General features: G+C 42.9%; 1 protein-coding gene across 7 annotated transcripts in view; it reads right to left on the bottom strand.

Moving 5' to 3' along the window:
* The window catches only part of TNC (tenascin C), a 103611-nt gene that overhangs the window by 18034 nt on the left and 70384 nt on the right, over positions 1 to 15193 (bottom strand). For all 7 annotated transcript variants that reach the window (XM_029062582.2, XM_029062583.2, XM_029062584.1 and 4 more), the window contains 3 exons: positions 8921 to 9043; positions 7854 to 7997; positions 4092 to 4211 (listed from right to left, as the gene is read on the bottom strand). In XM_029062582.2, the coding sequence (XP_028918415.1) occupies positions 4092 to 4211; positions 7854 to 7997; positions 8921 to 9043 (387 nt within the window). The remainder of the gene's footprint in view (positions 1 to 4091; positions 4212 to 7853; positions 7998 to 8920; positions 9044 to 15193) is intronic.

Raw genomic sequence — 15193 nt, 5'->3', positions numbered from 1 at the left:
GCCCCAAATCTACTCAAGATTTCATTCACAAATATTGACTTTCAGAAAACTCACCATAGGACCATGAAAAAAAAGAGGCAGTGCCTAATTATTTCCTTTTAGGCTGGCAGCTGATTTCTGTTGGGTCTAACCTGATGTCCTAGGCCTCTGGGCTAATCTACTCCAACAAAGCAACAAGGATATTAGGGCATGTGTTTCAGGAGTTTCTGACCAATTTCCATATTTCCTGTTTCTCCCCTGAGGAGTAGCAGAGGACAAAGGAGAAATCTGGCTTAGAAGACAGGAGTTGTAGAAGACAGGAGTTGTAAAGAGGCCTAGTTGAGCCTGGCCGAACTGACATACCAACGTCGGGTTATCTCACTGGTTCCTTCTGCTTCTCTTTTGCCATTGTTTCTTTCAAGCTGATCTACTCTCTGTACCTCTTTCTTGTCTTTCCCACCACTGATCCCTTACTCACATGCTCCCTCCTGCCTGGAACTTCTTTCCCATTCAAATGCAATAGGTTATACCACTTTCCTTCTTTAAAGCCCTTCTCAAATAACATCTCCTCCAAAAGGCTGTCTCCAATTAATCTTAACTCTCCTCAGGTTATTTTATCCCCACTACTGATGCTTCATCACTTCAGCATTACTTCATCATTAGTGTTCTCACAACAACCTGTAGCATATCTGATCATTCAATTAATTATTATTATTATTGTTATTATGGTACTTGCTAAGTACTTATTTACTATGTGCCAAGCACTGTTCCGAGTTCTGGGGAAGATACAAGTTAAGTTGGAAACATTCCCTGACTCCCATGGGGCTCACAGTCTGAATAATCAGTCAGTGGTATTTACTGAGCACCTACTGTGTGCCAACCACTCTATGAGGCACATGCACTAGAGATGGTAGAAGCATTGCCTGCCTACATGGAGCTCACAGTTTAGAAGCGTTCAAAGCCTAGACATTAAAATAAATTACTGTTAAGAGAATGCAGTAAGTGCTCAGTAAGTGCTCTACTAGTAAGTGCAAATACAACACCTTTGATTGATTAGCTTAACTATTGCTTGCTTCCAGAATAAACCAGTCTTCAACAATAAATGACTGCAAATCCAAATAAGCTTGTTCTCTGCTACCCTAGGTCATTGAATAGACCGTAAGCCTGTCAATGGGCAGGGACTGTCTCTATCTGTTGCTGATTTGTACATTCTAATTGCTTAGTACAGTGCTCTGCACATAGTAAGCGCTCAATAAATACTATTGAATAAATACTATTGAATGAATTCTTTCTGACAGTTGCTAAAAATTTCAACGAGAGCTTCTGCTCCTACCTCCCACTGTGGACTTCTGGGATTTTGAGCCTTCACCTGTCTGTTACTGGCCAGGTGCCAAGTTTCCATTGCTTTGATCCCCTTCTGGAGGAGTCGAGGGATGGAAGGGGATGGATGGAAGTCAAGGGATGGAAGGAGGTTAGACTTGGGTTAGACTTTCTGAGGGGGCCCACTCTACTTGGAAGGAGTTAGGCAGGTTATGGTGAGAAGCACAGTGTCTGGGGAAGGAACTGGTCAATCTGGAAATGAGCCCAGTCCTTGGAGTTTTGTTTTTCTTAGATGGAATGTTCTGAGAAGATCTACCAGATGTAACCAAAATATCTTCTTGTTTTGCTTGACTACAGTCTGAGGCATGTGTGTAAAATGTCTCACCTCCCACCAAAGGTCTTGATTGAGGTTTCGAAATAACACCAATGAAGAGCAACCATTTAATACTAAGGACTTGTTGACCTTTAACCCATTGTCCACATTCTGGTCAACCTCTATCATGATTAGTCTAGCTGAAATGGACTGTGAGGTTCTCATGTTTATTTAAGCCACATCTCCTATAAAGAGTAAACACCTGAGTCTTTACAGTCATCTCTTTCATTTGCTAGAAAAAGGAAACTGCTTCTTGCCATGCTCCAGTCTCAACATCTAGCAGTTGAATCATCTCTGAAAGTGAAGTCCTGGCCCTTTCTACTGCTCAGACCAGTGGCTGTGGTCACATCCAATCCACGAGCCACATCAGAGCAGTGAATTCATTGCGGGTAAGTGCGTTCCTTAGAGCAGCAGATGGTACCCATTAAGAGTGTTGCAAAACATCTGGAGCCAGGAATCGCTGCTGGAGAATACAGGAAATCAGCACAGCTGCCTACACCTGTTGACAAGCTTCTTTCTGACATGGGATTGAAGGCAGCCCAGAGAGTGCTAGAATGGGTATTGGCTTGTTCCCCAGCTCCCCCAAGTCTGGCCATATTTGGGGTCAGGCCTGGGGGGGCGGTCTCTTCTAGTAGAGCACAGTCCTGGGAGTCCAGCTCCACCTAACTGATTTTGTTCCATGTCCAGGCCAACACTAAGAGATCAGGCTGGCTCAAGAACTTCCCCAGAAATTGGAGTTCATCTGGAAGGACTCCAATCTGTGATTCCACTGGTTCAGTTTCACTCTAAGGTGAGCTCCAGAACTGGTGCCTGGTGCATCCTAGGAATGGAGTAGGTTACCCTATCCTGCCACAGTGTGGACCCTGGAACCCCCACCCCCCTTTTAGACTGGGAACCCATTGTGGGAAGGGATTGTCTCTATTTGTTGCTAAATTATCCTTTCCAATTGCTTAGAATAGCGATCTGCACACAGTAAGCACTCCTTAATATCACTGAATGTTTGACTGAATGAATGAATAATAGGGCTGGAAACTTGTCTCGAGTTTCCCCCTGAATGGTTGGCTCCTGTAAACCCAGTGCCAGTTTTCAGGGAGCATCCCTCCAACATTGTTCAGAGACTGGCTCCATTCTTCACTGTTACTAGTGACTTGGATGAGGAAACTGAGAAAATACTCATCAAATCTGAAGGTGATATTCAATTGTATGGCATTGCCAACTCTGCAGAAGGTAGAAATTTATACCAAAATATCATCCTTGGTGCTGGGGATAGGGCAGAAGACTATATAGGCACAAAAATATCTGAAAAAGATATTTTTCACATCCTTGAAAACATTAAGCCAATCTGTTACTGGGCTGATGTGGAAAACAGAAAGTAATTGTTATACAACTAGAAGCAGTGAGTCCTAGTGGAAGAATATAAGCCTGAGTTAGAGAGCCTGGGTTCTAATCCCGGCTCTACTGCTTGCCTGCTCTGTAACCTTGGGCAAGTCATCTGCAAAATAGGGATTCAATATCTGTTCTCCCTCTTATTTAGACTGTGGGACCTGATTATCTTGTATCTACCCCAGAACTTAGTACAGCACATGATAAATAGTAAGTTCTTAAATACAATAATTATTGTTATTATATTGATCCAACTTTATTAAGTACCAGCTCCAGTTTTAGCCCATACTTTACGGTGTAGAGAAACTGGAGGGAAGAGAAGGGAAATGATTAAAACTATGGAAAATAAGTCCTCTTAGGAATGTTTAAAGGGACTGAGGATTTTAGTTGGGAGCACTATGACCTAAAGGAAGGCTAAAATCAAGTATGGGAAGCATTTTATTGAAGATATTCCTAATCAACTTTTCTTCATTTCCCCAGAGGACCACGTAAGAGGAAATTACGTATACAGGGCATGATAAAGGATTTCCGCTGGTTAGGAAAAAATTTCACTTCCATCCTTCCCTATTCTTACCCTCGGCAACATCACGCAAGATATCATCAAGCTGTCTCCTCCACCCCGGAAAATTCTACTCTTTAATGTCCTGCTCCGGGAAGTTCCATCCACAACCCCAACTGCTCTGATCAGCAGCCTGACGTCTTAAAGAGCTTGCAGGACCTCCAGGGTGGAGGAAGTCCATCAGCGACAGGGCACTGGGGAATCCCTCCTTCCTTCATTCATTCATTCATTCAATTGTATTGAGTGAGTGCTTAGTGTATTCAGTGCACTCTACTAAGCACTTGGAAAATACAATACAACAATAAACAATGACATTCCCTTCCCACAATGAGCTCACAGTCTAGAGTGGGGGATACGGACAACAATACAAATAAATAAAATTATAGATATGTACATAAGTACTGTGGGGCTGGGAGGGGGGAAGAGCAAAGGGATAAATAAAATTACAGATATGTACATAAGTGCTTGTTGTCTTACCATTTCCTCCCACATAGGAGATCACGTAATTCTCCACAGTGGCGATCGCAGGCTGCCACATAGCCAATGCCTCTGAGTCCGTGACATTTGCTGCTACCAAGCCAGATGGACTGTCCAAAGCTGGAGAGGAAGACATTGTCATATGAGAAACATTTGTTCTGATGTTTTGGGGGGGCACTAAAAGGGTCCAAGGAGCCACCTTGGGCATCCATAATTTTGTAGTCACCCTGGGAGGTGGGGGTGGTCCTTGAGATTGGTGAGTGCTAGAGAAGGGGGAGCTGCAAGTCTGGGCCTGGAGTTTGAAGCCCGGGCCCTGGGAGCTTCAGAAGCTTCCCACTGGGTGCTCCTGAGTGGGGTCTGGAACTTAGTGGGAAAAGCTGCTGCCCTGCCCCTAACTCCATTGTTCACACTCCATGCCTGGGACCTGAAGGATAGATAGAGAAGGATGAGGGCACTGGCTTGGAATCCTACCCTGAAGCCACTTATATCTCATTCCACTACTACCCAGTGGACCCTTCCCATGGTGAGCTCAGACCTCAGAATGTCCACCTTCTGAGCTTGGCCATCACACTACAATCAAGTTTTCTGGGGCCCAGAGTGGCCTATCTCACTTCTCCTTTCCCCAAAAAATGCTGCATTGTCTTCCTCTCCTTCCTCCTCAAGATGAAAGAGGTAACTGTATTCACTAACATTGACTATTCATTAAGATTGACTCCCTGCTCAGAAGTAGAGCTACTGTTAGAGCTCCTATAAATTCCTCCTAAATGGCATGAGGCTGGAGTGGGGATTTGTCTCAGTGAAGAGCTGATAAGCAGTCTTGAGAGATGGCTCTGACCCACGTGGCTTCCAGCTTTTGCCCACCCTCCTCTCCTGCTTCTGCTGTTACTCAGGAAGAAGAGGAGGCATAAAGGAATGGGTAGTAGCAGAGTTTTTCCACTCTATAAGAGGGGTCTTGACCTGCTCCCTTAGGCCGTTCCTTAACTAAAAGAGGAAAAAAGAAAAGGGATTGTTCTCTCCAGGCACTGAATTAAGGTGGAGGTCCTGATTTTGATTAAGCCGTCTGCTGCCAGAGCACTAATTTTCAACTTGGAAGAACTACTGGGGAGGCCATTTAATAATAATAATAATAATTATTATTATTATTATTATGCTCTTTCTGTGAGCCAAGCACTGTACAAACATGAGGTAAATACCAGTTATTGGGCCAGGCATAATCCCTGTCCCACATGAGACTCAGTCTAAAGGAGAGGGAGAACATGGATAATAATGATAATAATAAATAATGTCATTTGTTAAGCACTTACTAAGTGTAAAGCCCTGTTCTAAGTGCTGGGGTAGGTACAAGGTAATCGTGTTGTCCCACATGGGTCTCACAGTCTTAATCCCCATTTTCCAGATAAAGTAAATGAGGCCCAGAGAAGTTAAGTGACTAGCCTAAAATGACAGAGATGATAAATGGTAGAGCTGGGATTAGAACTCACGATCTCTGACTCTCAAGCCTGTGCTCTTTCCACTAATTCCCATTTTATATTTGAGGAAGCAGAGGCACAGAGACATTATATGATTTACCTAAGATCACAGAGCAGGGAACTGGAGGAGTCTGGATTAGAAATCATGTTTCCTCAGTCCAAAGACCATGCTTTTAACATCCCTCTTTGGTTAAATTGCCAATTGAGCCCAGCATAATGCTGGGCTGGAAGGACCACTGGCCTGACCCAATATGACTTTACTTATGGTCTGTTAACATTTCAGGTGACAAAGAGATCTGTCCTCCATTATGACTGCTTGGACTAGAATAAACCTTACTGGAAAGAGCACATGCCTGGGAGTCAGAAGGACCTGAGTTCTAATCCTGATTCCACCACGTGGCTCAGTGGAAAGAGCACGGACTTTGGAGTCAGGGCTCATGAGTTCGAATCCCAGCTCTGCCACTTGTCGGCTGTGTGACTGTGGGCAAGTCACTTAACTTCTCTGTGCCTCAGTTCCCTCATCTGTAAAATGGGGATTAAGACTGTGAGCCCCACGTGGGACAACCTGATTCCCCTATGTCTACCCCAGCGCTTAGAACAGTGCTCGGCACATAGTAAGCGCTTAACAAATACCAACATTATTATTATTATTATTACCCTTTGGCTGCTGTGTGTCCTTGGGCAAGTCACTTAACTTCTCTGTGCATCGCTTACCTCATTTGGAAAAATGGGGATTAAGCCACATTTGGGACAGAGACTGTGTCTAATCTGATTTGCTTGTATCCACCCTATTACTTCATACAGTGGTTTGCACATAGTAAGCACATAATAATAATAATAATGGCATTTGTTAAGCGCTTGCTATGTGCAAAGCACTGTTCTAAGCACTGGAGAGGATACAAGGTGATCAGGTTGTCCCACGTGGGGCTCACAGTCTCCATCCCCATTTTACAGAGGAGGCACAGAGAAGTGAAGTGACTGGTCCAAAGTCACACAGCTGTCAAGTGGCAGAGCCAGGATTAGAACCCATGACCTCTGACTCCCAAGCCCGGTCTCTTTCCACTGAGCCATGCTGCTTCTCTTAAGAAATACCACAATTATTACTGTTATTATTTAACTGCTCTGTGCCTCAGTTTAACCATCTGTTAAATGGGGAGTCACTACTTTTTCTCCATCCCTCTTACAATGTTAACCCCATGTGGAATAGGAGCTATGTCTGATCTTGAACCTACTCCAGTTCTTGAACAAATACCACAATTATTATTATTATAGTGCTTGACATACAATAAGTGATTGACACATTCCACAATTATTAGTAACCCAAACATCGCTTTTCCCTCTCATTATCTTCTAAATCAACAGCAAATAAAAATGAAGAAGCACCCACTGATGGCACACTTATCAGTCAATTAAAAAGACCCTGTACTTGGTCTCCCTAGGATTTGGTCATCCAAATCTAAACTAAATCTAAGCTCTGGGCATGTCACTCCCCTCCTTAAAAACCTCCAGTGGTTGCCTATCAACCTCAGCACGAAACAAAAACTTCTCACTCTAGGCTTCAAGGCTCTCCATCACCTTGCCCCCTCCTAACTCTCTTCCCTTCTCTCTTTCTACTGCCCACCCCGCACGCTCCGCTCCTCTGCCGCTCACCTCCTCACCGTCCCCCGTTCTCACCTATCCCGCTGTCGATCTCTGACCCACGTCCTCCCACTGTCCTGGAATGCCCTCCCCCCTCACCTCTGCCAAACTAACTCTCTTCCCCTCTTCAAAGCCCTACTGAGAGCTCCATCTCCTCCAAGAGTCCTTCCCAGACTGAGCTTGCCCTTTTCCCTCTGCTCCCTCTGCTGCCTCTCTGCCCCCCCTTCACCTCCCCTCAGCTAAGCCCCCTTTCCCCTCTTTCCCTCTGCTCCTCCCCTTCTCCCTTCCCCTCCTCTCAGCACTGTGCTCATTCGCTCATTTGTATATATTTTTATTACCTTATTTATTTTGTTAATGAGGTGTACATCCCCTGGATTCCATTTATTACTATTGTTTTTGCCTGTCTCCCCCAATTAAACTGTAAGCCCATCAATGGGCAGGGATTGTCTCTATCTGTTGCCGAAGTGTACATTCCGAGCACTTAGTACAGTGCTCTGCACATAGTAAGCGCTCAATAAATACTATTGAATGAATGAATGAATAAGCGCTCAGTAAATACTATTGAATGAATGAATGAAATCTACCTCCTGTTGGTAGGATAAAATGGATGATCTTGAGCCCAAAATGCACCCAGATGCTCTGAAATGGGAGGTACCTGTAGTGAGGGATCCAGAGATGGGTTCGCTTTCCTCAAACCCCTTGATCGAGATGATGCTCACAAGGTATTCGACTCCAGGGATCAGCTTCACCAAGGGTGTCTGTGTCACTGTCCCATCAACTGTTACCACTGAGGGAGAACCTAAGAACCACCAGAGGGCGAAAGGAGCTTCAGATCAATCCATATTTAGAACATACTCTTTTCCACTTCTACACCTAATGGATTAGAATCAATTTCAAAAGGCATTTTGCAAAAGTTTCCTTAAATTGTAATTTGCTCCCAGCCTCCGGCTGGAAGTGGAAAAGCTTTGTTTTTATTATATTTTTCCATTGGTGCAAAGTGCCAAACTAAGGCAATGGGGGAAAACTTGAAGTCAGAAAATGCTTAAAATGGTATGTTTCCTTTCAGGATTGGGTTGGTACAATTTTACTTGACTTTTTCCACAAAAATTACTGAAAATGAACTAGGTAATGTAAAGCCATCTGTTAAACACGAGCTCCCATTCATAGGAACATATCAATTCCTTCCTGTAGAAATCACACTTCAATTTCAAGGGCCAAACTTCCTTTGTTACACCCATTTTGTATTTTTAAGAGAAAGGGATAACATCTATTTGTACATCTGCCCTTAAACACAACATGCACTTTCCTGAGTCCTGTATGAGATGTATATGAGTATCTTGTATTTACCACAGCACATGACACAGTAATCACTTAACAATTCCGCCATTTTAATTATTAGCAGGTTCATCCACTAACACGCTCAGGGTATTTAAATAAATATCAACTCCTTCAATGACCTAACAGCCTGATAGGGAGGGAGGCAGCAAAATGGAAATTTCTGGGATCTCTAGCTTTTCTAAGTCAGTATGGGAGGCCTGAAATGTTGAAATGAACCTTCTCAAGGTCCAGTATATTCTGCCAACCATTTCCCACACGCTTCAATTTCTCTTCCCTGCCCCTTTTCCCACTCATCAGGTTACCCAAATCCTCTTGCTTAACCTCTGACCTTCCCCCAAACACCAGGATCCCCAAATTCCTTTTGCTCAAGCCTGGGTCTCTCACCTCCTCTAATAGGGACATAGGTGATCCGGTAACCCTGAACCTGTGCCCTCGGAGGTGTCCAGCTGACCGTGGCGGAGTTGTCCGTGATGTCAGAGAAGGAAATCTCTCTTGGTGCTCCCACAGCTGCCACCGGAAAGACAAAACAACACCACCCCCAAACAACACAAACTATTAAAAATAACCCAACTCAGCCAATGGCAATTACTTGTTACTTGCAGTCTCTTGTGTTATAAACATAAAGTCCACCAGACTCAGCCAGAGTTTAGAATGGAAAATTCAGTTTTCTGCAGTTCAGTTTCATAATTTGGTAGAGAACAATTATTCTTCTTATTTTGTTCCCTGCTTTCTGTAATCGGGCCCACTGTCATAAACCCCTTTGTACATTTTATCCAAGTGGAATGCTAGCATCAATTTGCTTCCAAGAAAGTAATGAAGATTTCAGAAAGTGTAAAGGCAGAAAATCCTGAGACAATGTTGTTTGCTGTCATGACATATTATGCCACATTTTCTAACCCTGGTTTTTCATGCGTTGGATTTTCCATTCTGCTATTTCTAACAGTCTTTGGTCTACAGGGCAAAGTTCAATGCTTAAAGAGACCAATTAAATCTCAATTAGAGCATTCAAATAAAGGTTTAAATAGCATACTCTACTTAAGTATAAATCTCTGATGTCATTTCATCTGGATCATAGTGAGGGTCAAGCATTGATTAGTACCCCATTTTATAAATGGATCTGTGGAGGCATGGGTTAAGTGATTTGCCCAAGGACAACCAACTGGACAAAGAAAAACCAGGACTTGAACCCAAGACTATGGTTCAGTTGATCTCTTAATGTAATTAATTTGAATATAAAATTGCCTGAATTTATCCTCTTGTCTTATTTAAAGAATAATAACCAGATTAAAAGGTTTTCCTGAAATGGTGTTGGAAGGCAAACTGTAATTAATAAAAAAATTAGGAATTTGATACCTTAATCCTAAAGATTCATTCATTCAATAGTATTTATTGAGTGCTTACTATGTGCAGAGCACTGTACTAAGCGCTTGGAATGAACAAGTCGGCAACAGATAGAGACAGTCCCTGCCGTTTGACGGGCTTACAGTCTAATCATCCCACTGTTTCCCTGGAATGTGGTTCATGCTGTTTGAAAATAATTGTATAGTTTTATTGCCTTTGAAAGGTGATAAAAGTGAAAACGAGCCTGAAGTCTCATGCTGCCATGGTTTCAAGGGATACCAACCCTGAGAGATTAGGGCAAATCCCTCATATCAATCAATTAACTGATCATATTTACTGAACACTTACAGTACAGTACAGTACAGAGCACTGTACTAAACATTTTGGGGAGTACACTATAACAGATGAATTCCCTGCCCAAAATGAGCCCACAGGGGGAGACAAACATTAATATAAATGAATAAATTACAGATATGTACTTAGGTCCTGTGGGGCTGAAGTGAGGTGAATAAAGAGAGCGAATCAGGGTGACACAGAAGGGAATGGGAGAAAAAGAAATGAGGTTTTAGCTAAGAAAGGCCACTTGGAGAAGATGTGCTTTAAAAAAGGGTTTGAATGTGGGGAGAGTAATTGTCTGTCAGATTTCAAGACGGAAGGTGCTCCAATACCCTTTAGAGTGTAAGGGAATGTTTCTGTTATGTTGTACTTTCCCAAGTGCTCAGTACAGTGGTCTGTACACAGCACTCAAAAAATATGATTGATTGATAGATTGGTTCCAGGCCAGAGTCAGGACAAAGTTGAGAGGTTGGCGGCAAGATAGATGAGATCAAGGTACAGTGAGTACACTGGCTTTCAAGGATCAAAGTGTGCAGGTAGGGTTTTAGTAGGAGAGTAGTGATGTGAGGTGTTGTAGGAGGGGGCAAGTTGAATAAGTGCTTTAAAGTGCACAGTAAGGAATTTCTGTTAGAGGCAGAGGTGTATGGCCAACCACCGGAGGTTCTTGAGGAGTGGATGGACTGAACATTTTTGCAGAAATATGATCCAGGCAGCAGAGTCAAGTATGGACTGGAGTGGAGAGAGACAGGAGGCAGGGAGGTCAGCAAGGAGGCTGACACAGTAATCAAGGCAGTATAGGATAAATGCTTGGATTAACGTGGTAGCAGTTTGGCTGAAGAGGAAAGGACAGATTTTAGAGATGTCATGAAGGTCGAACCGACAGGAATTAATGATAGATTGAATATGTGGGTTGAATGAGAGAGAGGAGTCAAGGATAATTCCATGGTTACAAACTTGAGAGCCAGGAATCATGGTGGTGCTGTCTACAGTGATGGGAAAGTTGGGAGGACAGGGTTTGTGTAGGAAGATAAGGAGTTCTGTTTGGATATGTTAAATTTGAGGTGATGGTAGGACATCCAAATAGAGATGTCTTGAAGGCAGGAGGAAAGGTGAGACTATAGAGAGGGAGATAGAATAAGGCTGGAGTTGTAGATCTGGGAATCATAATAATAATAATAATGTTGGTATTTGTTAAGCGCTTACTATGTGCCAAGCACTGTTCTAAGCGCTGGGGTAGACATAGGGGAATCAGGTTGTCCCACGTGGGGCTCACAATCTTAATCCCCATTTTACAGATGAGGGAACTGAGGCACAGAGAAGTTAAGTGACTTGCCCACAGTCACACAGCCGACAAGTGGCAGAGCTGGGATTCGAACTCATGAGCCCTGACTCCAAAGCCCGTGCTCTTTCCACTGAGCCACGCTGCTTCTCATCCACATAGAAGTGGTAGTTGAAACCATGGAAGTGAAACAGTTCTCCCAGGAGTGGGTGTAGATAGAGAATAGAAGGGTCCCAGCACTGAACACTGAGGGAACTCCACAGTTAGGGGGTGGGAGGCATAGGAGGAGCTCATGAAAGAGGCTTAGAATGAGCAGCCAGAGAGATAGGAGAACCAGGAGAGGACAGTGTCAGTGAAGCTGAGGTTGAATGATGTTTCCAGGAGTTTAAAATTCAGTTTTAGGCATGTTCTAGGGAAAATCAAAATGTTTTTCAAATCAGTGCTGCTGACAAGGGCAAGTAATGTTTAGACATGCTTATTTTTCGAATCGGCTGTTACTCTGAGGATTGTTACAAAAACAGTCAGCTGGCATGGGAGTCACCCATTCTGGAAGGCAGATGAGGAAAATCAGCTAATCACTGGAAATAGACTGAGGATGGGTGCCAGGTGAAGTCAGGGATTACCGGCAAAATGGATGGAGATGTTAGCAGAGAGGAAGGGGAGCTCCTTGGGAGCCAAAACAGAAAAGAAGTAAGTTTGGCCTAATGGAAGGAGCATGGGCCTGGGAATCAGAGGATCTGGGATCTAATTCTGACTCTGCTACTTGCCTACTGTATGACTTTGGGTAAGTCACTTAACTTCCCTGTGTCTTGGTTTAATCATCTGTAAACTGGGGGTGAAATATCTGTTCTCCCTCCTATTTAGACTGCATCCTACTCTAGATATGTGGACTTTTGACTCTTAACCATTCTGTTTCCTTCATCATGGTACTTCTCCCACCACCATCAAGCTAGTCTTCTTCCTTAGGAGTCTCTCCTGGATGTGGTTAGCTCTTCAGGGAAAGAGCCTGACTTGGGACAGGGCTTAAAAGTTATCCTCATTAAAATAGTAAAGTGAGAGGTTCTTACACTATTCCTTGAAGTAAATCTGCCCTGAGCTGATTTAAATAACTTTGACTGTGAAGGCAGTGTTTATGTCCCTTAAAAAATGAGTATAGTGAAAAGATCCTAAGTTCATGGGTAGGAGGATCAAAGACTGCAGCCAACTGGCACTTTCCTATAGCCAATCAGTGACAACCCCATCAGTAGGGCCTTTTTGATGACTGAGATCCTCTAGGGAGCCATTTCTGAAGCATTTGCAATTCAAAGTGGAGACTAGGCAAGTTAACATTTGCAGAGAAACAGAAGTTTGATCATAAATTTTAACAAGAGGAGACAGAGGGTGGGGAAGTAAGCCAAACTTTGAAATCAGGCTTCCCATCTCCACCAGAGGGGGAAAAATAACTGTCCTGGCTTCTGGTGTTCTCTTTCTCCCAATTCCATTATTACAGACAAGACCAGGGGTCGTGGAGTCTTTTCTGGCAGCTGTTTGTGGTAGAAGTCCTCTAAGTGAACCTCTAGGTTTGTATGAGAAAGGAACGGGGAACAACCAAAGATTGTTTCTTAACTCCCGCTAGCATGCGTTCTTTTTTCCACACCCTGACTTGAGTCTATTTCCAGAAGGACTAAAACAAGCAGACAAGTCAACAGTTTAGACAATCTCAAGTGAATGTAAAAGCAAAAATGAAAGCAGAGAGTAACAATGTAGAATTCTGAATTTTATGGATCAGAGGGAATCTTCTGACCCCATTTTAAATTGCCTCCTTCTCCAGTCCGAGTTGCATGCCTCATCCCACTCCAGACTCAGCCAAACATTTTAAAATCCCAGGACCTTGTGTTCCTAGGAAAGAAATGTTTTCATGTGGGAGTGAAATGACCTATGCTGGAGTCTGAGGTCAGACCTTTCCTGACAGGGACAGAAAGGGGCCAAAACCCATTAATGGAATATTTGCACATCCACTAAGAAAAATGCAGGTATTTTTACCAAATGTCTTAAAATAGCTCAGGAGAAATAGGAGACGAAGAAGGATTCAGAGATTGGGTAGAATGATAAGCCTTGATCTGTGACAAATTGGAACTTCAACCTGATTCTAATTTTCCCAAATTGATCTAATCCCTAGAATAGAATTCATGTACAAAATCTTTCCATCAGAGCAATAAAATCACATTTAATCTGATGCCTGACTACTATGGTATTGATGCCTAACTACTTGTTTTGTTTTGTTGTCTGTCTCCCCCTTTTAGACTGTGAGCCTGTTGTTGGGCTGGGATTGTTTCTATCTGTTGCCAAATTGTACATTCCAAGCACTTAGTACAGTGTTTTGCGCATGTAAGGGCTTAATAAATATGATTGAATTGAATGAATGAATGTAATCATTCAGTCCTCGCTAAATTCCTCAGCCCCACAGCACTTATATACATATCCATAATTTATTCATTTATGTTAATACCTATCTTCCTGTCTAGACTATGAACTTGTGGGGAGGGAACAAGTCTACCAACTCTGTTTAATTGTACAGTCTCAAGTGCTTAGTACCATGCTCTGCACACAATAAGTGCTCACTAAATGTGATTGATTGAAGTCATTCTATGAAAAAAACACAAAAGCCCACCAAAAAAGTGTTTAAATTGAGAAGGTAAAACTCCCTGCCTCTGATCTCTTACCTCTTCAATCTATATTTCCATGAACTCCCTGGATCATTTTTTCATAATCTCAATCTGTGCCCATCTCCTCTCATCTCAAAAACCTCCAAAAGTTTCATCTTTCATCTCCACATCAAACAGAAGCTCCTGACCATCAGCTCTTAGGCACACAGTTAGCTCTTTCCCTCCTGCACTTGCTCTGTCTCCTCTCACTACACCTCATCTTGCAATCTCTGTTTCTCGCAAGACAAACTAGTTACTGTACTGTGCTAAACTCTTTCGTCTCTCACCACTAACTTCTTTCGTCTACCGCCGCTGACTTCTTGGTCACAACTTCCCTCCTGCCTGGCACTCCCTCCCACTTTATATTGGAAGAATCACTGCTCTCTTCATTTTCAAAGGCTTACTAAAATCACATCTCCTTCAGGAGGCCTTCCCAATTATTTTCTCATCTCCTCACTTTACAAACTCCTACTGTTATTTCTGTGCCTCCTAAGCCCTTGAATATTCACACCCCAACGAAATACTGATGTATATATCTTCATACATTATGCCTTCCTCCAAATCTCTACATTATTTTAACTTCTACCTCTCCTGCTTGACTGTAAGGTTCTTGAAGGCTGGGATGATGTTTATCAATTCTGTTGTATTCTCCCAAGTGGGCTCTGCACACAGTACATGCTCTTTAAATAGTTTTGATTAAAGCCTTTCAGTTCCTCAGACAGAAGAAGGAGCTTAGGCAATATCCTCAGCAGGTAGACAATTGAACAGGTAAACTGGGAAGAGGAGACTGGTGTTTCATTATTTTACCCATCAAGCACTTTGACAAGCTGTTGACAGGATTTCAACATTCACACCTCATTTACAAAGATCTACTCAGATAAGAGGCCTCAATGGTGCTTCCTTAGTTTAAATTCCTCAAAATATCAGTATTTTTGTAGTAAAATACAGTATGCTTAGTTGTGACAGAGTAACCTAAAGAATAAATGTTTCTTTAGTGGGGAAGTTATGAATCAGCTT

This window comes from Ornithorhynchus anatinus, chromosome 4, assembly GCF_004115215.2.
Source record: "Ornithorhynchus anatinus isolate Pmale09 chromosome 4, mOrnAna1.pri.v4, whole genome shotgun sequence".
In the NCBI taxonomy this organism is placed as follows: Eukaryota; Metazoa; Chordata; class Mammalia; order Monotremata; family Ornithorhynchidae; genus Ornithorhynchus; species Ornithorhynchus anatinus.
The sequence above is the reverse complement of the archived record's forward strand: the minus strand, read 5'-3'. Positions and strand labels throughout refer to the sequence as shown.